The sequence below is a fragment of the Diabrotica virgifera genome, chromosome 3, assembly GCF_917563875.1.
Source record: "Diabrotica virgifera virgifera chromosome 3, PGI_DIABVI_V3a".
Classification (NCBI taxonomy): Eukaryota; Metazoa; Arthropoda; class Insecta; order Coleoptera; family Chrysomelidae; genus Diabrotica; species Diabrotica virgifera.
The window spans coordinates 265862462-265885850 of record NC_065445.1 but is presented as its reverse complement, the minus strand read 5'-3'; the positions used below and the strand labels follow the sequence as shown (position 1 = coordinate 265885850).

Below are 23389 nucleotides of genomic sequence, written 5' to 3'. Positions count from 1 at the left end.
AATGACAGGGCCATCTATGTCGCCAACCATTGGAAATACAGAATTTAAAGTTGTTGGTGTTCCGGACACGGAAAGTAAGAAGTAGATGTGCGCTCTTATCTCTTGGTTGTTGGTCCATTCTTCATTTATTATGGTGCCGAGGTAGTTGTAGTGTTATGTTATCTTTTTCTTGCTAATGATTGTAAGCCTTGTCTTCTTTGCGTTTATATTGAGTCCATATAGTCGCCCCTTGCTTGACTTTATATATAGTTATTAATGTTTAAATTATTCCCATATTTTAGGTATACCAGAAGACCTAGTTAAAGGTGGTGGCCAGTTCTCTATTGAATTCAAACAAGAAGGTAACAAAGTTACAATTACTAAAACTACCAATGGCAAGTCCGTAGTTGTCGCATTTACGATTGGACAGGAATTCGAAGAAGAGTTTTTTGGCCACAAAATTAAGGTAACATATTATACTATATGTATACTATAGTTTTTCGAATAGAGTTGAGTATATAATTGAGTAAATTTGGAGCATATTGTATTAGACATTTAACTTTTTTGGTTAATAGCAAATTTCTTCTTTTCCTTGTCGTTTTATTAAAACATCTAAAACACACAATCTTAATATTTGTTGCATATATATTGGGATATATTTGACACAAAATAATGAAAAAAATTAATGAAAGATAATAATTAGTTTCAGTTTGCTTGAAAACTACAACTACCTTACTGTCTGCATTATTTATAAACTTTTGATATATTTTTTTACGCAGTAGGTACCTACCTTTTTTTAAGTCGAATAGCATAAACTTCTGTTAGTTTTAAATGGTTATAAGATATTCCTTCTGCTCGAATTTGCGCAGAACATAATATTTTTATTTCCTTCTTTCCTATTTGATGTCCTGTTTTCATTTTCATTTAAGAAATGAAACGCATATCCATAACATAACATATTTCAACATAACTATTGCAGTTTAATTGGGTCTAAATAAATAATATTATATTAATTATAAAGAATTAGTACTAAACCACTTTTATTACAGAGTAACTCAAGACTTGATGGAGATGTACTTGTAATCACCAATGGAGACAATTCTAGGACTTTCAACTTCTCTAGCACCGGTTTGGAAATTGTAAGTAGGCTTACTTAATAAGCTTATATTTTACATAGTTTTTACATATTTAATAAGTTACTTATTTTACTTAGGACTGTAGGCTTAATTAGTAAGCCTATATTTTACATAATTACACGTGTACTCTTTATAATCGTGGTTTATTACATTCATTATTATGAATATTGCAGTTTATAGTCATAAACTTGCAGACACATACCTACATTTGTTATACTTTACTAAAAATCATCTAATTCTGTCACTGACGGTAATAGAAACTACTGTAAATATTTCTGCTACAATACTTTTTAGTATAATAATATATTTTTTTGTTTCTAGGCCCATAACTCACCTAAAGGATCAGCAAAACTCATTTTCAAGAAAGACTAGATGACAAAATAAACTTAGATGACTGTGTGACTTTAATTTATGTAATATAGTTCTAATATTATAATTTTGTATTTTTATTTTATTTCAATCCTTCGTATTGGGTGATTAACGTCTCTACACTGCACTTGTCCGAACAATCTTAATCTTCTTCTTCTTCTTCTTATAAACATTGAAACGAAATAGGTGAGAGACTACCCCAGCTAATTGAAATAATATTCGAAAATATTATTTCAATCAACCAAGATAGTTACCGTTCACCCTAGCTTACCACAGGGTAAGCACACACCCTCAGTCTCTCAGGGTGTGTGTTCGTCTTGTCCTACTCTTAGATATGACCTCTGAAAATTTAGAATGGAAGCAAACAAAACAGTATTTTTAACTAATCATGTTTATTGTTGCGAAAATTTGGTTGCGAAACGTGGACCATGACCAAATCAAACGAAGAAAAGCTCAGACGTTTTGAACGGAAAATACTTAGAAAAAATTTCGGACATCACCACGACATTAACACAAACCAATATAGGATCAGAACCAACCTCGAATTAAAAGAACTCTACAATGACACCGATATTGTTCAAGAAATTAAATCACAGCGACTAAGATGGGCAGGCCACGTGCACAGACTTCATAACGAGAGACTTGTAAGACTGGTATGGGAGGAGATTCCTACAGGCAAAAGACCACTCGGACGTCCCAGAATGCGATGGAGAGATAACATCCAAGCAGATCTCCGAAAAATTAACATCCCATTTGACCCTAGGTTGATTGATGGACCCTAGGAACCGAAACCTGGACAATCAAATCGGGCGACAGAAAAAGGATTGACGCCTTTGAAATGTGGTTCTGGAGAAGAATGCTTCGGATCTCATGGACGGAACACAGAGCAAATCACTCAATCCTCCAAGAGCTTAATATTCAGACTCGACTTTCCTCCATTTGCCTCTTCACCGTCTTAAAATTTTTCGGCCATATTGCAAGAAGAAGTGATGATAATCTTGAGAGACTTATAATTTCGGGAAACGTTGAAGGGCGCAGAAGTAGAGGTCGCTCACCTACTCGATGGACTGATCAAGTACAGAAAGCCAGTGGAAAAACATTCTCTGAATCCATGAGGGAAGCTCAGGACAGAAGCCGATGGAAAGAGATAGTTGCTCGTATTATAGGGAATCACGACACTCAGCAATGAGGAAACGACTGAGGAGGAGGAGGATGGAAGATCGAACAAATTGGAAGAAAGTTGTACAGTCAGCCAGGACCCAACCAGGGTTGTAGCGCTACGTGATGATGATGATGTTTATTGTTCAATAAAGATATAATAAAAATATGACTTATTTAATGCATTAATAAATATATTCAAATTCTTGCCAAAAACTAACAATTTTTAAATTATACAACTGGCTCTGGGGTTCTAAAGGCTGTATTCCACCAGGCCTACAGATGTTGGTCGTTGCAGTCTAGGTGATGTGTTTGCAGTCTAGATTTTATGTTCCTCGTTCTTGTATCGCCGGCGATTGAGGATTTTTGAAGCTCTCGAAGGGAGGACGGTTATCTTTTAACCCAAAAACTAGAAGAATAATGCATATAAGTGACAATCAAAAAATTAAAAAACCAAATTGTACCTTTGCCAAATAGTATTCAAAAACTAGTAGATGGCAAGGGTAAATTATATGGAATTAAGATGAGGGGAACAGTTAAAATTTGATTTACACGTGCATATATGAAAATTAGAAAGAAATAGGTATTTAAAACTGACCATGTGCTCGTAGACATGGAAGGTTAGGTATAAAAAATATTAGAAAGACTGTTAGGTGTAGAAATGTAATTAAAATATGATATGTAATATTCTTGCCCCAAGAGAGATGATTGTTGAAATATAAATGTTTTAATTTTGAAGCTTCTTTGGCTTTTATACCAAAATTAATTTTCCACCACCATATTGAGAGTTGAGAGACGAAGTGTCACTACCATGACAGTGGGACGTAGGAAGTGGCAGGCATGTTTCGTATTAAAAGACAGATACCTAGAGTGTAAGAATATACAGGTTACGTTCAGTATGTTAAGTTGATGATTTAAATGAAAAGAGATATAATAAACAGAATATAATAAAAGATAAATATAATAAAATAATTACTAATGAAATATTAAAGAAAATAAAGTAAAATAATTATTTAAAAATAAAATATCAAAGATGTGACGTTTGTAACGTTACAACATGCCATACACCAACCGCGTAGGCGACTATCTCATTACTAAGGTTCTGTTCTTGGCGGTGTGATACAGCTCGCCTGTGTTGTGTATTCCTGTCCCTTCCTTAATATTCCTTAACCAGGATAGTTGTTTGCGGCCGACTCCTCTCCTACCCTTGTATGATTAACTGTGGTATCTCATATTTTGCTCCTCTTAATATGTGCCCAAGGTAACAAATCTTACGTTTCTTAATTAATTCAAAGAGTTCTCTTTCCACGCCGGCTTTCCTAAGGACGTCATTGTTTCGAACTCTATCCACCCAAGGTATGCGCATCATTCTTATCAATGACCGCATTTCAAATGCTTCAAGTTTGTTGATTGATGTTATTTTCAAAGTTCACGTTTACATGCCATAGAGCCAGATGGACCATATGTAGCGCTTGACCATTCTGTAGCTTATTTCGAAATTTAGGCTTTGATTACATCGAAGCGGTCTACATAAAAGGTCTATGAATAATAATCTTAATCTATGCTCTCTAATTTTGGCATCAAATGGTGCTACCTCTAGACTTTCTCTTATTTGCTAATTTTTAATTTTATTCTTTTTTGTCGCTTTATTTATATATCTAAGAATTTTTCCTTCAGTTTTTAGAATCTTCTTCTTCTTCTTCTTCAGTTTATTGGCCTCCACCTACTTGGGTATTTGGCCAGCTCATCGTCTCGGAACAAGGGAAAAATCCCTTATTCACTTACAATTTGGAATTAGTACATTGTACAATTTGTTTCTTCTTCTTCTTCATCTTTTTCTTCTTCTTCTTTAGTTAACTAGAAATTTTGGTTGGTGTGGGACAAACATGACAAGATAAAAAAATTTCACGCTGCAACCTCTCTTTCCTTGTCTAAGGGGGCAACTGTCTATCAATACACAAATGTTCTTTTTCTTCTTTGATTTAGGAGAAATTTTGAGTTGGCATGGGACAAATACAAAAACTTAACTTTTTTTTTCCAACGACATTAAACTTTACTCTCTCAAGGGCAACTGCCGACTACTACACAATCTTATTCTTCTACTTCTTTTTTAGTTTACTGGCAATTTTGAGTTGGCATGGGACAAATTCAACAAAGACACAAACTTTGCTCTCAGGAGCAACTGCCGACCATTACACAATCTTATTCTTCTACTTCTTTTTTAGTTTACTGGCAATTTTGAGTTGGCATGGGACAAATTCAACAAAGACACAAACTTTGCTCTCAGGAGCAACTGCCGACCATTACACAATCTTATTCTTCTACTTTTTTTTTGAGTTTACTGGCAATTTTGAGTTGGCATGGGACAAATATAACAAGACACAAACTTTTTTCTCTCAGGGGTAACTGCCGATCATTACACAATCTTATTCTTCTATATCTTATTTACAGGCAATTTTGAGTTGGCATGGAATAAATACAACAAAGGCACAAACTTCTCTTATACAGGGCAACACCTGACCATTACACAATCCCATGTTGTTGCCTCAGATAGGTATAGTGAAAGACCCAGGTGATTACAGAATGTTTATATAGAAACAAAAGATTATATTATTCGGATATACGAATTATATTTTCACGTGTACTTTTGACATATTTTTCAAATTATTTATAATATATTCATTTATGTTATTAATTTATTTTCAATATTTTACTTTCCTCATAACTTAATTTTGTGTATATTCAAAAAATGTATTAAAAGTTTAATAAGAACCAACTGCGGTTTATAAAGAAGGGTTGTAAGGGATATAGGTGTTGGGCACCCATTTTTAGCTAATTCATTATATAAATCAAAATTTTGCACAGTATTAATAGGGCATTCAAGAATCACATGTTGTAAATCTGCTAATTGACCACATTCACAATAAGGATGTTCTACTATCCCCATTTTAAATAGGTGATTTGGAACCAAACAGTGACCTGTACGCATTCTGATAATAGTTGTTATATGTCTTCTATCTATGTAAGGAACATTAAGATACCAAGGACTATTTTTGAAAACTGGTTGTAGCTGTTGATACCAAATACCTTTATACACTCTGGGCCAAAATTAACGGGCCACCTTAAAAATGGGTCATTTTTGATGTCTTATATCTCCTAAACCTGTTGTCCGATTTAAGTGATTTTTTCAACACGTTATAGCCTAATTGCTTGATAATATCGTTATAATAATATTGTTGCTAAACAGGTAAATTATCATTGTATACCGGGTGTACCAATCAAACAGTGATTTTTTCTTAAAGTTTGCATCACCTTGTGGAATATTCTAGCATTTAAAAAATATTCAAATTAAAACCTAACTATAGCCCCATGTTTTCTCAGCATTCTGTTTTTTGATTCATTCGCTTATGGTGGATAATAAAAAAGTTAGGTAGTCAAACAACTAGCTATGTTTTTCATTAATACAGACGATTTAACTCACCAGTAAAATTTACCCCGCCACCCCGTACGCTCGATTTATCCAGAACTACGGTACAAAATGCCATCTGACGATTTCAGGAGACAGGATCGTACAACCGCAGGCCAGGTCAAGGTCGACAACGATGCACTTCAGTTGCGAGATGACCGCTTCATTGCCACCACAGTATTAGAAATCGCTTTTACACCGCTCCTGAAACTCGTAGGTCTCTTTTTGAGGTGAGAAACGTTAGTGTGAGTAGACAAACGATTAGAAGAAGACTGTCAGAAATAAACTTGAGGGCTTTCCGTCCAGCTCGCGCACCACAACTGCTCCCACAACACCGTAGGGCTAGACTTCATTTTGCGCGAGAATATGCTAACTGGACTATGGCGGAATGGAAGAATATACTGTTCTCAGATGAGAGCAGAATAGCCCTAAGAGGTCTAGATGAACGCCAACGTGTCTATAGGCGTAAAAATAAAAGGTTTGCTCCATGCGCTATAACCGAAACATTGGCTTACCGAGGAGGGTCAATAATGATTTGGGGAGGTATTTCTTACGAAGCGCGTACTGATCTTGTTGTGTTCGGTGGAGGCAGTGTGAATGTCCAAGTATGCGTGCAAGAAGTTCTCCAGGACCATGTCATGCTTTTTGCACCATTCATTGGTGATAGCTTCAGACTAATGCATGACAATGCACGTTGCCATACAGCAAGATCTACCCGTGAGTACCTTACTGAAGTCGGGATTCAAGTTCTACCATGGCCAGCACACAGTCCCGATCTTAACCCAATTGAGCATATCTGGGACAACCTCAAAAGACGGGTAAGAGCGAGAGTACCAACCCCTGCATCCCTTGAAGAGATGAAGACAGCTGCGGTAGAGGAGTGGCAAAATATCCCCCAATCTGATACCCAGGATATCATTAATGGATTGCCAAACCGGCTCCAAGAAGTCCTAAGGGTTAGAGGCGGCAACACTCATTATTGATACCCAATTTTTTTTTCAATTAGACTTTTATTTCCAATATATTTTTCATTTGAATTTTCTTCGAAGATTTTTTTCATTGGATTTTTGCTGTAACAAACGACTTTTTTCAAAAAAATTATTATTTCTCTTCCGCGGAGGTAGTTTTCATCGTATCCTTCATAAAATGTGGTCCAAGGTTAAAAATTTCTGCAAATTGAAAGAAATACAAGGTGGGCGGTTAATTTTGTAGGTAAGTTTATTTATTACTTTAAATCCGGTTGAGACATGCACATGAAATTTGGTGGGTTTTAAGATGTAGTTATTGCACATTTTTTGGCATACAGTTAAGCATTTAATATTCTCCATTGGCGCTCATACGGGTAATATGAGCCATCATATTACCCGTATGGGCGCCAATGGTGAAAATTAAATTCTTAATTTCATGTCAAAAAATATGCAATAACTACGTCATAAAATCCACTAAATTGCATTTGCATACCTCAACCGGTTTTAAAGTAATAAATAAATCGTCAGTTTGTCAAAAAAATTTCAACACCCCCTATCTCGGAAACGAAGCATTTGCGGACATAACTTTATAAAGCAAACTGTCATTGTTTTTCATGCAGAATTACCCCTTAAAATTTTACAAAATTTTTTAAAAACACTCTGTATTGATAAAAAACATGTCTAGTTGTTAAAGCACCTAACTTTTTTATTATCCAACATAAGCGAATCAATCAAAAAACAAAATGTTGAGAAAGCATGAGGCTATAGTTAGGTTTTAATTTCAGTATTCTACAAATGCTAGAATATTCCACAGGGTGATGCAAACTTTAGGAAAAAAAGACAGTTTGATTCGTACACCCGGTATACAATGAAAATCTACCTGTTTAGCAACAATATTATTATAACGATATTGTCAAGGAATAAGGCTATAACATATTAAAAAATCACTTAAATCGGACAACAGGTTTAGGAGAAATAAGACATCAAAAATGACCTATTTTTAAGGTGGCCCGTTAATTTTGGCCCAGAGTGTATTTAAAAGATTCCTTCCACTCTTTTTTAAATTTATCCCAGTAGGTTTTTTAGAATCTTTTTGTCATATAGCACAAAGCCCACTTCATTCATATCACCTTGAATTTACTACATGCGTCTCCATCGATTTATAGTTCAGAGAAATAAGGAAAAAAATATCCTTTTGGTGACACAACCCCCTCCAGGCCGAAACCAAATTTTTTGAGTAGTATGGACATCTATATTAGTCTAGTAAAATAAAATTACACTACATGTAAATCAAAATGTAAATTCGTACAGGTTGAAACAAATTTTATATCAAAGTTTAGGTGGGTACAAAAGATATTTTCAAGAAAGTATCCAAATCATACGAGGACATCATTGTTTAAAGAATTAAAAAGGGGTAATTTTTGCAAAAAAAATCCTTTTTTAACTGCTGAGGTCATTAAATTAATAAGCAAGGTCTATAGGATTGTTTTCTGCAAAGTTGAAGGGTAAATCTTTCACATAAGACTTACTAAATTAAATTTGGCTCCCTATTTATTTAAATAATTATACATAAGGCTTTAAAAACAAATTTGCAAAAAAATATTTTTATAGTTTTAAGTAAGAACTATAAAATATCTTATTTTACAGGAGAAGTTGCGCTATATTATCAGTATTAATTTAAAAAAATTGGTCCAAAAATATTTAATATTTTTTGGGATATTCAATTTGTTTATTAAATGTTACTCTATTTTCAATTACAAAAACGCGGTTGTTGCCAAATAAATATTCACCTGTATTAAATCTTATTATTTTTGTTTTTATTTATATTTGCGATAAATGTATTGATAAATTCAAATTTCAATTAAACTTCCTCCTAAAATGGCATTTGAAAATTATTCAAATTTGTTTATAATTTGTTTTTTTAATAACGTCGCGGGGATTAAATATTTTGAAATGCCGTTTCGATAATTGGGTTCCTGGAAATTTTTCACTAATTAACGAATTTTTTTGTCTTTTTTCCTTTTCTTTTTTTTTTCTTGGAGTTATATTACTACGGGCTCTTTTAGGGTTAAGTTTCATTAAGAATGTCGAATCTCTAAGTTGTAGATTCTAGACCTAAAAATATTAAGATTGGCCTAAAATTACTTAAATAAAATGTGGCTACTTACTGAGTTACAGGGTGTTTTATTTAAAAATTTAAAAATTATTTTTACCAAGTACTTTCAAACTATTTGACGTATCCTTATCATACTTGGCAGAAAGTGTGGGTACTATACAGATTACTAAATTGTGATAAATAAAAGTTTCTAGCTACTACCAGAGGCGTACGACAGGGGATAGTTAATGGTTGACCCTTCCCAAATTCTACGCCACTGAGGGAATTACTATTTTAGCGAAATTTTCAGATTCTCCAATACTTTCTATATAAATAATATACTCTTTACTGGTAACGATAGTCATTAGTTTTCGAGATATTGGACGTTAAAAATGAAACGGCATAGTTATTTTGATTCATTCATTCATTCATTCATTCATTTTAAACTTCCAATATCTCTCAAACTAAAGACTTTAACGATACCAATAAAGTTATTTGCGTACAAAGTATTGGAGAATCGAAAAATTTCGCTAAAATAGTAATTCACTCAGTGGCGTAGAATTTGGGAAGGGTCAATCATTCACTATCCCCTGTCGTACGCCTCTGGCACTAGCTAGAAACGTTTATTAATCACAATTTAGTAGGGTGTGTAATAGCCACACTTTCTGTCAAGTATGATAAGGATACGTCAAATGGTTTTAAAGTACTTGGTAACAATAATTTTTAAATTTTTAAATAAAACACCCTGTAACTCAGTAAGTAGCCACATTTTATTTAAGAGATTTTAGTTAAATCTTAATATTTTTAGGTCTAGAATCTACAACTCAGAGATTCGACATTCTTAATAAAATTTAACCCTAAAAGAGCCCGTTGTAATATAACTCCAAGAAAAAAAAAAGAAGAAAAAACGACAAAAAATTTTTGATAATTAGTAAAAAATTCGCAGGAACCCAATTATCGAAACGGCATTTTAAAATACTTAATCCCCGCGACGTTATTAAAAAAACAAATTATAAACAAATTTGAATAATTTTCAAATGCCATTTTAGGGGGGAGTTTAATTGAAATTTGAATTTATCAATACATTTATCGAAGACATACATAAAAATAAAAATACTGAGATCTTAAGCAGGTGAGTATTTCTTTGGCAACAACCGCGTTTTTGCAATTGAAAATATAGTAACATTTAAAAAATAAATTCAATATCTCAAAAAATATTAAATATTTTTTGACCAATTTTTTTTTGCTTAATACTGGTAACATAGCCCAACTTATTCTGTAAAATAAGATATTTTATAGTGCTTATTTAAAACGCTAAAAATAATTTTTTGCAAATTTGTTTTTTAAAGTTTTATATACAATTATTTAAATAAATAGGGGGTCAAATTTAATTTAGTAAGTCTTATGTGAAATATTTACACTTCAACTTTGCAGAAAAAAATCCCATAGACCTTCATTAATAAGTGAATTATCTCAGCAGTTAAAAAAGTTTTTTTTTGCAAAAATGACCCCTTTTTAATTATTTAAACAATGATACCCTTTTATGATTTGGATACTTTCTGGAAAATATCTTTTGTACCCACTTAAACTTTGATATAAAATTTGTTTTAACCTGTACGAATTTACATTTTGACTTTTTTTATTTTATTAGGCTATATTAATAACCTATTTGTTTCCTGCAGCCGATTTTGATGATATACATAGTTATAAACAAATGAAGATCAAAGAACGGTAAATTTTAGCTTTTTTCGTCTATAACCAAAAAGTTAAGTATTTTAAACAAACTTGACAGTGAGAAACTCATAAATCGTATAAAAAACTTCAATATGGCGTTCGCTGAATATGTCTATCCTTATTGGTTGCTTAGAAAATTGCAAAATAAATCATAAATTTTGAGTTTTTATAAATATTCATAACTCATGTAAAAATTAACTTAGGACGTTCTTATTACAAGAAATGCTGAGACTTCTGGTTCTTAAATTATTCCCTAAATTTTAAAGCAATTGTTCAAATAGTTTAAAAGGTATTTAATTTGTTTATCCCAAACTAATTTTTTTTGCAACGCTATAAGTCAGGAAATGATGAAGTTACACTAATAATTTGGATAGTTTATGAAAGAAGAAGATTTATACTATTAATTTAATTTAAAAAAAATGACAAAAAATAATTCTAAATACTGCAAAATTATTTTGCAAAAACATGTGAATTAAAAAAAGGGGGCGCTAACTTCGTCCCTAATTATCCTAGCACAATTGTTTTTCTTTCTAAATGTGTATAAAAATTCAGTCTTTCCAAATATGAAAAAATAATTTTTCTACGGGTAACAGTTAAAAAGTTATTCTAATTGTTTATAAGTAAGCAAAAATTCGACATGTCTTTGCAAAATAATTTTACACTGTTTAAAATTAAGTTTTGGCATTTTTTTTAATTAAGTCAATAGTATAAATGTTCTTCTTCCATAAACTGTCCGAAGTCTGACTGTAACCTCATAATTTTCTGACTTATAGTGTTGCAAAAAAATGAATTTGGGATAAACAAACTAAATAACTTTTAAACTATTTGACCAATTGCTTTGAAATTTAAAATATAATTTAAGCACCAGAAGTCTCAGCAATTTGTGTAATAAGAAGGTTTTAAGTTAATTTTTACAAAAGTTATGAATATTTATAAAAATTCAAAATTTATGATTTATTTTGCAATTTTCTAAGCAACCAATAAGGATAGACATATTCAGCAAACGCCATATTGAAATTTTTTAGACGATTTATGAGTTTCTTACTCTCAAATTTGTTTAAAATGCTTAACTTTTTGGTTATAGACGAAAGAAGTGAAAATTTACCGTTTTTTGACCTTCATTTGTTTATAACTATGTATATCATCAAAATCGGCTGCAGGAAACATATAGGTTATTAATATAGATGTCCACACTACTCAATTTAAAACTATTTCTAAAAATTATACATCAAAGGATATATAGACTGTGCGAAGAAAAAATCAGCCGAACACAGTTTGGTTTTCGAAATGCAGTGGGTACAAGAGAGGCTCTATTTAGTATACAAGTGCTATTTCAACGATGTAGAGACGTGAATTGCGATATTTATGCATGTTTCATTGATTACCATAAAGCGTTCGATACAGTAAAGCACGACAAGCTGATGGAGATATTAACCAATATTGGAATAAACACCTGTGATTTAAGGATTATCAGCAATCTGTACTGGAATCAAACATCATCTATCCGGACAGAGGCAGGAGAATCCGACGATATCAAAATAAAACGTGGGGTCCGTCAGGGATGTATACTATCCCCACTGCTGTTTAACATCTATTCTGAGGAAATCTTTCAAGAAGCAGTGGATGATGTTGAAGCCGGAATTAGAATTAACGGAGAATGTATCAATAACATAAGATACGCAGACGACACTGTGGTATTCGCTGACAGTTCTGAAGCCCTACAGGAGTTAATGAGCAGAATCGCAGAGGTCAGTCAGAGATACGGACTTTCACTAAACACTAAGAAAACCAAATGTATGATGATCTCTAAGAATGAACAGCAATTTGGACGAATCAGTGTGAATGGTCAACAAATAGAAAGAGTAAAAACATACACCTACCTTGGTACGAACGTCAATGAAAATTGGGACCATTGTATAGAAATCAAATGTAGGATAAAGAAAGCAAGATCTGCATTTCAAAAAATGGCAAACTTGTTCAAATGCCATGATTTGTCGATACCCATAAAAGTCAGATTACTACGATGTTATATATTTCCTATACTGTTGTACGGAGTTGAGTCGTGGACTCTCACAGACGCCACCTGCAAGAAAATTCAGGCTTTTGAGATGTGGCCTTATCGTCGAATCCTGAAGATATCTTATACCGACCACATTACTAATGAGGGTGTTTTGCTGAGAATGAAAAAAGAAAAAGAGCTGTTAATCAAAATAAAAACAGCCAAAATCGAATACCTCGGTCACATCATGAGGAACAGTGAGAGATATGGACTGCTGCAACTGGTCTTGCAGGGAAAAGTAGAGGGAAAGCGAGGACAAGGAAGGCGAAGGATTTCCTGGCTGAAAAATCTACGAACGTGGTTCAACACAACCACTACAAATCTTTTCAGAGCAGCAGTGTGCAAAGTGAAGATTGCCATGGTGGTCGCCAACATCCGAAACGGATAGGCACTACAAGAAGAAGATACTACTCAAAAAATTTGATTTCGGCCTGGAGTGGGATGTGTCACGAGAAAAATCTTATTTCTCTGGACTATTATCATGACTTTGTAATAACAGTCATTATATCATCCAAAGTGATGGTTGTATTTGTAATATGTCAATTTTTAAATGAATATTCCAAATAGGTACTATGTTTTTGCTCTACTACATTTTTAACTCAGTTTTTAATCTTTTTCCTAAAGAGCTTGTCCCCACTGTATCAGTTTTTGTTCAGTATTTCCTACTAACATTGTTATATCGGCATATAATAAGCATCAGGGAATACTACCCTGTAGTTTCAAAGGACAAAACGGATACAGAATATTAGAGATTGTCTGAACAATATTAATGAGTACCTAGTTAAAACAATGGAAAAACTACATTTGTGAATTACATATTTAAAGATGAAAGAGTAGAGGCACTATACAACGACTGTTGTATAATAAAGTAAAATAATAAAGTAATGGCCCACAGCAAACCAGAAAATAGTTATTTATGTACCAAGTCAGTAAAGTGACTTTTTATCGAACGAGTCTTATATTACGAGCAGAGGGAGCCAAGCGAGCGAGGCAAGTAAAAGACGAGTTCGATAAAGAGTTTTTACTGACGTGGTGCATACAAAATTTTATCGCCAAGGATAAAAAAGGTTAACACTTACTTACAATTTAAAAAAATTTTAATTTTAGAGGAAATAAACGTTTTGTATGACAGTAATGACAGACGCATGATGGCCGGATGTTTAATCGAGAGTTATCAATACTGAACACCTAATTACTAAATCTGTAAAGTTTTGATTTATATTTGATGAATATAATTGCAAAATACCACAAAATTTCACTTTTTGACATAAATTTAATTAATAATAACGTAAATTTTGTATAATATTTTTAATACTTAAAGTAAATAAATTTTAAGTTCACTCAAATAAATAATCGATTACTGCCATCGACCAATTACATTCAATCTCGGTTAATTTGATTAATATAATCGCGGCAGGTAAAGTAAAATTCTTCTTTCAGTAGAATAAAGTGTTACTTTACTGCCGCAAATGGGAGCAAATGAGTACAATAATGAATGAATTTAGTGACGGTTGGCGATAAAAGATTTTTATTCACTTTTAACACTCCCGTTTTAATTTCTCGGGAGAGCAATCGAAGTGTTCAATTAAATAAAAACCAAATATTATTTTAATGGCAAGCAAGAATAAACACCTGAGTGCATAGATAATGATTCTTCACAAATAACCACAAATTACTTAAACTCTTATCTAAATATTATACTTACGATAATACACCTGTAGACAAAGATAATATTTTCTATTTATATCGAGAATTTTCAACTTAGGATATCAATTATTTTTTGAATTTTTGAAATCAAGACTCAGCCGAACTAGTATCTACACACAATGGTTCTTTCTGGAAAATACAGTGTAATTGGGGAAGAAAACTTCGTTCAATATCTTAAAGACTATGGCAAGTGTATTTATTGTAATTTTTAGTAAGAATCTGTCTTATGTTTCAATATTTTATGTATTTGTAACATTTGTTAACTCTATAATTCCATTGCTCTCTCTACTTTATTTATTTTTGAAAGTTTGTACATTGTTTTAGTTGTGTTTTGGTGCTTATTACCTTGTATTACACCATAAGTAAAAAAACGACACTTTTGCAAATTACATATTATAATTTATTTTTCTACAACCCTATACATTTAGTTCTTCTTCATCTCATATCCTTGTGCTGTCACAGCCGCCAGATTGGGTCTCCGGGTCTACCCCAAAATCCCGACAGCCAAAATCCCGACAGCTAAAATCCCGACGACAAAAAAACCGACACGCCAGAATCCCGACATGCCAAAATCCCGACACACCAGAATCCCGACAGGTTTGATAAGTTTCTTTTTAACATAGAATTACATATATTTCTGGTTTTTTGTTTATGGCCATAAGTATTTACCATTTAATATGAACTAATTTTCTTAATAAAATTTCTAACATGGGTATATGAATTAATTTTTTTCCAATATATAGTCGAATAATATATTATGTATACTAAATCAAATCCTGAGTTCAAGTTTAGTTTCATATAATATGTAGATATTATCATGTCACTTACAACCTTCCATTTCAGTAAGTAAAGCTTTTATATTATAAAATTAAGTGTTAAAATGATATTTTCTTTTAAAACGCATAATAATTAGTACCCGTACTGATTAGTAAGTAATTAATTTGTCAATTTCAATACTCTATCATAAGATTTGGTATTGCATTTGAAAAGGAAACAATAAATATTCAAAATGTAGTGGTCGGGATTTTTGCTTATGCGAGGATTGTTGCATGTCGGGATTTTGACCTGTCGGGATTCTGGCGTGTCGGGATTCTGGCGTGTCGGTGTTTTGGCCGTCGGGATTTTGGCTGTCGGGATTTTGGCTGTCGGGATTTTGGGCGCCACCGGGGTCTCCGGTTTTTTCCTTTACCCATGTTTTTTGTAAATTTCTATTTCTGGCCCTCGTCTTTAATTCTTAAATATTTTTCGCTTTATTCCTTTCCATTTCCTCGATCTGGTATATTCCTTTCATTCTGGGTCTTCCCTGTGTTTTTTCTGAATGGTCAAGTTTTCGCTTTCATATATTATTATTGGCACTATTTTCATATTGTGAATTTTTCTTTTAAGTTGCATTTTTACATCTTTGTGTTCTAATAGTATTGCTGTATTAATTGTGCATTATAATCGTGAAGACTTTTTCCCATATTTGTTATATCCGCGTCTATTTGGCCATTATCAGTCAGTATGTTGCCCAGATTTTCGAATTATAGTGTACAGTAAGGGAAAAACCCTTAATGTATAATAAAATATGTATCTAAAAAATGTATATAATTTAAGTAATTAGGTTGTTACAAAAATGTTGTTTCTACATACACAAACAAAACGAAGGTTGATTGACGGAGTTTGTTTTGTGTAACCTCGCAGAGACTCACGTATCGTTTACTTTTCAAAGTCCGAATTATAAGAAGATATAAATAGCCCACAGAGGGATTAATATTGTCATTATAGTATTGTTATTATTCATATTAAGATTAAGATCGTTACTATGCTAGTTAGCAGTCATACGAGAAGGGTGTCCTGAAGGACTACTCCGCGAAACAACATCTTAGTAACCTTATGTTGATGGATGTTGTAAATTATAAATAAAGTTATAAGTTATAGTCAGTGTTTCAACCCGACATACCAACCCTGCAACGTATCATGGCAACTTAACCAACTTAACAATAGTATTTGGCCCAACTTCGTGAAAATGAAAGAGATTTTATGCAGCAAAGATTTGGCATTAGCCCTCAGACTAAGACTAATTAAATGTTATGTAAACAGTGTGCTTTACTATGAAGCAGAATCATGAACAATAAACCGAAATGCAATAAATCGACGTTTTGAAATGTGGACATTTAGAAGAGTGTTAAGGATTTCATGGGTAGATAGAGTTACGAATATAGAAGTGTTGAGGAGAATAGGCAGAGAGAGGAAAATTAAAAACACAATCAAAGAAAGAACATTGCAACATATGGGACATGTGATGAGATGCGAAAGATATAACATCGTGAGACTCATAATTTAAGGAAAAATAGAGGTAGGATGAGCGTAGGAATTAGACGCGTTTCCTGGTTGAAGAACTTGAGAGAATGGTTTGGTTGCAGTTGAAGGCAACTGTTCAGAGCAGTTGCCTCGAAGGTCAGAATAACCATAATGATGGCCAAGCTTCGTCGCGGAGATGGCACTTAAAGAAATATTTGTTTACTTTTCCAGATCTTGGAGTTAGTATAACATCGTACTTAACATTTGGAAAACAACTTAATCTTAACATGGCATTGATAAGGTGTGCATTTTGCTATGGCTTTCATAGGAGGTTGTTTTAGGATATTCTTCTTCTTCTTTCTCCTTCTTTTGCCCTTTAATTAGACCAATTCTAAACAAAGGCTTCCCCCAGTTTCCTCCATTCCCTTCTGTTTAGTGCTTTCTGTTTCCAGTGCGTTTCTCCGATCTTTTTAATGTCGTCTTCCCATCTCATCTGGGGTCGTCCTCTTGCTCTCTTTCGTGTCCATGGTCTCCATTGTTGTATCGTGGTATTCCACCTATTGTCCGTTTGTCTAGTGGTATAACCTGCGAAGCTCCAATTTAGCTTAGCTATATGTTGTTCTGCGTCTTTGAATTTTGTTTTATTTCTTACCCAGTTATTTTGCTTTTTGTCTGTTAATTTTACTCCTAACATTGCTCTCTCTATGGCTCTTTGTGTCTTCATTATTTTATCCATGTTTGCTTTAGTCAAAGTCCATGTTTGGCATGCGTATGTGAGAATTGGGAGTATGCACTGGTCAAACACTCTTGTTTTTAAGTATTGTATTTTTTTATTCTTTAGGACCCATTTTAATTTCCCCTAATTCTGTCCAGGCTAATCTGACCCTTCTTCTTACCTCCGATGTTTGGTTTTCCTTATTTATTTTTATTATCTGTCCCAAATATATATAATCATTAACAGCATCTATTGTGGTGTCGTTTAGTATTACGTTTATATTATCTTGTGTGTTTGTCATTGTTTTTGTTTTGGTAAAATTCATTTTTAGACCTATTTGTTCGGATTTATTTGCTAGTTCGGTTAGCATGGTTTGTAGTTCTTCAAAACTTGATACTATTACTACTACATGGTCTGCATATCTTGGGTGGTTTAGTTTCTTTCCACTTATGTTTATTCCCATGTTTGTCCATTCCATTGTTTTGAAAACATCTTCCAGTGCTAATGTAATTAGTTTAGGAGAAATAACACTCCATGTCGCACTCCTCTGTTAATTGGTATGGGTTTTGTGGTTTCTTCCAATTGTACTGTCATTGTTGCTTTCTTATATAATTTCAGATACTACCTCAATTTTTTTAATTACTAGGAATATCCTAAAACCTTTTTTCTTAAAAAATTAGTAATTAAAATTAGTAATTATAATAAAAATAGTAATTAAAAAAATTGAGGTAGTATCTGAAACTGGTGTTTTTTCTAATTTTATTGACCTCTCCTTTTGGAGGGAATTATTTAATTTTATTTCTTTCTTGTGCAAGAATTTCTAAGTCAAGTGTGCTGCCACCTTCGTTTGCTAAAACTTTTATCCTTGCTATTCGACAAATTGATTGGTCAACTTTCATCTTCATGGAAAATTTTGCAAGATTATTCTTTAATTATTTAATGACTCTCTAGCGAGAATAAAGAGGTTTGTTATCATTTATTATTTACCACTTATTATAAATAGTCACTAATTATTGATTTTTATTTTTCTTATCTTTCTTTTAGGTTACTGAATAGAATTTAAATTAGTTTTTTATCAGATTTAGATCTTGAGTAATACCAGATCAGTTTGAGTTTTTTTTTGTATAAAATAGAACTTATAATTCTGTTAAAGTAATAATTATTACCATTAGTTCAAGAAATAAGTTCAGTTGAATTATTCCATGAACGTTGTTGAATTTTGTCCAAATATTTTGTTAAATATAGGCGCTCCTTTAGCTTGACTTTGTAGTCATTTCTTCTTCTAAAGTTGCCTATCTTGTAGATGTTGGCGACCACATTGGGGAGCATTCATAAACTACGTCGTTGAAAAGGGGGAGGGAGACTTTGCTTATTACGACGGTATACGACAGGGGGGAGGGGGCCATAAGTGCACATCCGACGTCGTTTGAAGTTCAAGAATATAAAAAATATACCCTATTTTAGAATGAAAAATAATTTGTACATATATTACTTTTATCGTATACTTTTCATTTCGCTTTTATCATTAACAGCGTTAATAATATTGCTAGCAGTTTTATACAGAATAACAAACAATAAAACATTGTCCTATGTCTTTAAACAAACGCTTCTTTTCAGAACAACGTCTGGAAGCAATAAATATTAAACTGTTCACTTATTTACTGAATACTCCGTGTGAAAAAATTCTAAAAGAATGAATAGAAATAAAATATTCTATTCTATTTAATGCCTAGAAATAAAATATTCTAGTCTATTTAGTTAGTACATTGTATCTATTTTTACTTAATAAAAGAAGTGGCATTAAAATCTAAACAAAATAAGTATCAATATTTATATGATGCAGTTAAGAAAGCATAGGAACTCCGATAAAAGTGTTGTCCCTATAAAGCTAATTATGAGTTATATAGTGAATTGAGAGAGTACGAGGATATTAATGAGCTACATAGTAATACTGATTTGGATACATTCGCAAAGAAACTTTGAGAGCTAACTTTTAAAAATCTAGGAATAACACGGAATTTAAAAAAAATCACTAAAAAGGTGGTCATGAGTTGCAATTGCGACGTCGGTATGAGGGGGGGGTCAAATGCAAACGACGCTTTACGACGGAAGTGGGGTAGGGTATTAAAAACTCCAAAATTTTTACGACATAGTTTATGGACGTTCCCTTGACCCAACTTGTTCTATTTACAGCAGCTCGAAATAGATCAGTTGACGTTAGACCAGTCCACTTCCTAAGATTGGCCGGCCAGGATATACGTCTATGCTTATAGCCATTTAATAATTTTTAATATATTATTTCAAAATTTTTAGGTATACCAGAAGAACAAATTAAAAATAGCGGTCAATTTTCTATCGAATTCAAACAAGACGGTAACAAAGTTATAGTTACTGAATCTGCTGCCGGCAAATCTAAAGTTACCTCTTTTACTCTTGGAGAGGAATTTGAAGAAGAACGTTTTGGTCACAAAATTAAGGTAAGGTATTATTCTATAATATGTAAGATACTTTTTCAAATATTGTTGAGTATATAATTTATTAAGTTTAAAGCATATAACATTAGACATTTTACTTGGATATTCACATTTAATGCAATTTTTGGTTCAAGATTGTTGGCAATGTTGGCACATTTTTTTCAACAGTTTTCATTTTCAACTTTCGGTGAATACAACTGTTTTTAACATGCCAAGGGAGATCGACTCTGCTGCTTAATACTTTGGTCTGAAATCCTATCTTTACGATATTGTGCTTGTTGGCACATTCCCAGAGCGGAGCCCCACATGGACATATCTTCTTATCCTTCTTCAACCTATGTTCGTCCACTGCTGGAGATAAGCCTCTTCCATTTGCTTCCATCGATTTCTACTCTTGGCAATTCTTATCCACTGTTTCCCGCGACTAATATCATCTGTCCACCTCCTCTGCGGTCTGCCTACTCCTCGCCTGTTCTCTCTTACTCTCCAGTATGTTAATCTCTTCGTTCATTTTTCGGGATTATCTCGGGCAACATGCCCATTCTGCGACATCAGTAATCTTTGTTCTTTCAGAAAGAATAAAAATTACATGAGCATATAGGCCCGAGCATTTGTTGGTAGATCAAAAGCATATAGTCTATGGAGAACTTTAAGTTTGTTCCAAGCAACCAGTACAATTTTTTGTATTTTGTAATTTCCAACGCAGTCTATCATCTAGATACATACTGAGGAACCTTACAGCATCTGTAATAGGAATCTGGGTGTCATTTATTTCAATTCTTAGATATTTTTCAATTTATCTTATAATTGTCTAGAAAATACATACAATATAACTAACTGTAGTTTAATACGAATAAATATTGTATTACATTTAATAAATCAGATAGGTACTAAATAACTTTGTTTTACAGAGCAACGCAAAACTTGAGGGTGATATCCTTGTAATCACTAACGGAGACCATTCTAGGACCTTCAACTTCACTAGCACTGGTTTGGAAATTGTAAGTGAAACTTTGGCTTGCAGTTAGGACAATAGGCTTATCTAGTAAAATTATAGTCTACTCAGAGAAAATTAAATATGTGGTTAAAATATCTACAACACATACCTACGTCGAAATAAAAACTCGTGTTGTAATTGGTATAGAACGTTTTCGGACTTGTCAGTCCATCTTCACTAAACTTTAAGGGCCTTGCTAAATAGCTCCAGAACCAAACATTGGTTGGATTTAAATTAATAGTTATATTTTGTAAAAAGTAAACGACTTGAAGCCGATTAAAATGTATCATTTTCCGGGAACACAAGGTCCCTACTCGAAAATGGAGGTTACATGTATATCGTAGTCTGCATGACCAACTAAGTCTGAATCAATTATTAGATTCAAACTTAGTTGGTACAGACAAACCCACTTATTAGAATACCTCTTAAAGGAATATCCCGGTTTAAGCAATAGAAATTTGAGTTCCCTAAACGTTTCTACTAGCGACCAATGATCGGTTATTAGAATATCCCGGTTATAAGAATACTTTTGATTGGCACGAAGGCTATATGCAATAAGCGGGTTCGACTGTATTTATTTCTATGTCTTTATTCAACTACTATCTGGTTTCTTTTATGTTCTATGTTCAGCAGCGGACTCAAAACGACTAACGTTGATCTTGTTTGCATAAATAGCTGAGCTCATATGATTTTCTACCATATCTACAAACCTAATTTTTTATAAGTGTAGTTAAATTAATTCATTTTGGAATTTAACTTTTGACTTGCAATAATAATATTTTTTTTTTAATTTCTAGGTCCATAAATCACCTAAAGGATCAGCAAAACTCATTTTCAAGAAAGACTAGACGACAAAAACTTACGTTTGTTTATATTAAACTTATGAAAAATATGTAACTTTAATTTATATAAAATACTTTTAATATTATAATTTTTTTATTTTTATTGTACCTAAATTATATATTACTTGGTCAGCAGCTTCATAATAATATCCATAGCGCGGTTTCACACACTAAGAATTTTGACCGTGCGATGGTTAAAATCTACATAGTGGCTCGAGCAATCATATGGAATCTTTCTTCCTTCTCCGCTTGAAACGTTCAGTGAAGGGAGAAAGATTTCATATGATTGCTCGAGCCACTACCCACATAACAATGATATTCGTATCATGTTCTAAGCATATACTACCAACATTCGTCGGGGTATATTCTTTTTAGTATATGCTTATTATAAGCATAGCATGTACCTTAAAAAACATTCTAAATTTCATGTTCTTTGCATATACTTTAAAGTATATTCTCGTACCGAATATACTGAGTACATTCGTGTACGTAGTAACTCGGAATATTCGTAAAAGTTTATTCTTAGAATATACCTTTATCGAATATTCTTACCACATACTTATAAGTACATTCTTAACACATACTTATAAGTAGATACTTATTAACGTTTATTATTAAAAATTCGTTTTCATAATTGAAATAACTTTACCATTTTGAGTTTATCATGAGTATTTTTACATCGCTGGAATTTGAATTTAGGTACATTCAATTCAATACGGGAGCCTGTGATACGGGCCATTCCAGAACCAAAGCATGCCAAAACCCACAACCAAAGGCTTTGTTGTTGCCAACCATCGAGTAAGCTTTTTCCGTCAACCTTAAAAGTTCCCGCTTTTATAAAAAAATTCCCTCCTGTTTACAAAATCTGAGAAGATATGTTTAATTATTTTCAAATATTTTGATTTTTTTTAATATTTTACAATTTGGACTGGAACAAAAATTCCTTTTTGAGTTAACTTTTCCCTTTATCACCTTTTATGTTGAAAATTCCCGCAAAAAGTGAATTTTCCCTCCGTTTGGCAACACTTACCACCGGTGCACCGATGTTGTTATTCCACTTCCACAATACATATCCCCCTAACCCCGTCTTGTCTTATTCTGACCATTTCTTACCTGAATCTGAATGGATCAGGGTAGGAAACAACGGTAAAATATGAAATCGAAAATATGTATCTATGCAGTGTGGCAGTGTTAAGGATGGAGACGAATGATAATAAAGTACTAGGACTAAAGAATCATCAATCATGTATCTAGGATACATAATCTCTTTATTTTGTTTGCGGTGCTTCAAAATAGGTATAATCTATTTTGGTAACTCAATATTATTTAATAAATACATATAAGTAAGTACATATAAGTATATAAATTTTAGTTACTCATACATAGTTTAGTTTAGCTAAATATTAT

The 23389-nt window shown here is 32.7% G+C and overlaps 1 protein-coding gene across 3 annotated transcripts in view; it reads left to right on the top strand.

The window, feature by feature from the left end:
* Positions 1-22071, top strand: part of LOC114325966 (fatty acid-binding protein, liver) — a 28192-nt gene extending 6121 nt beyond the window's left edge. The window contains exons 1-4 of one of the 3 annotated variants that reach the window (XM_028274121.2): positions 14669-14857; positions 19983-20146; positions 21055-21144; positions 21938-22071. In XM_028274121.2, the coding sequence (XP_028129922.1) occupies positions 14791-14857; positions 19983-20146; positions 21055-21144; positions 21938-21988 (372 nt within the window). In that variant the 5' untranslated portion in view covers positions 14669-14790 and the 3' untranslated portion in view covers positions 21989-22071. Of the gene's footprint in view, positions 1-281; positions 446-1028; positions 1119-1436; positions 1552-14668; positions 14858-19982; positions 20147-21054; positions 21145-21937 lie in introns of those variants that run through there. The other 2 variants (XM_050647364.1, XM_050647365.1) reach the window with 2 other exon arrangements.
* Positions 22072-23389: the final 1318 nt, after the last annotated feature.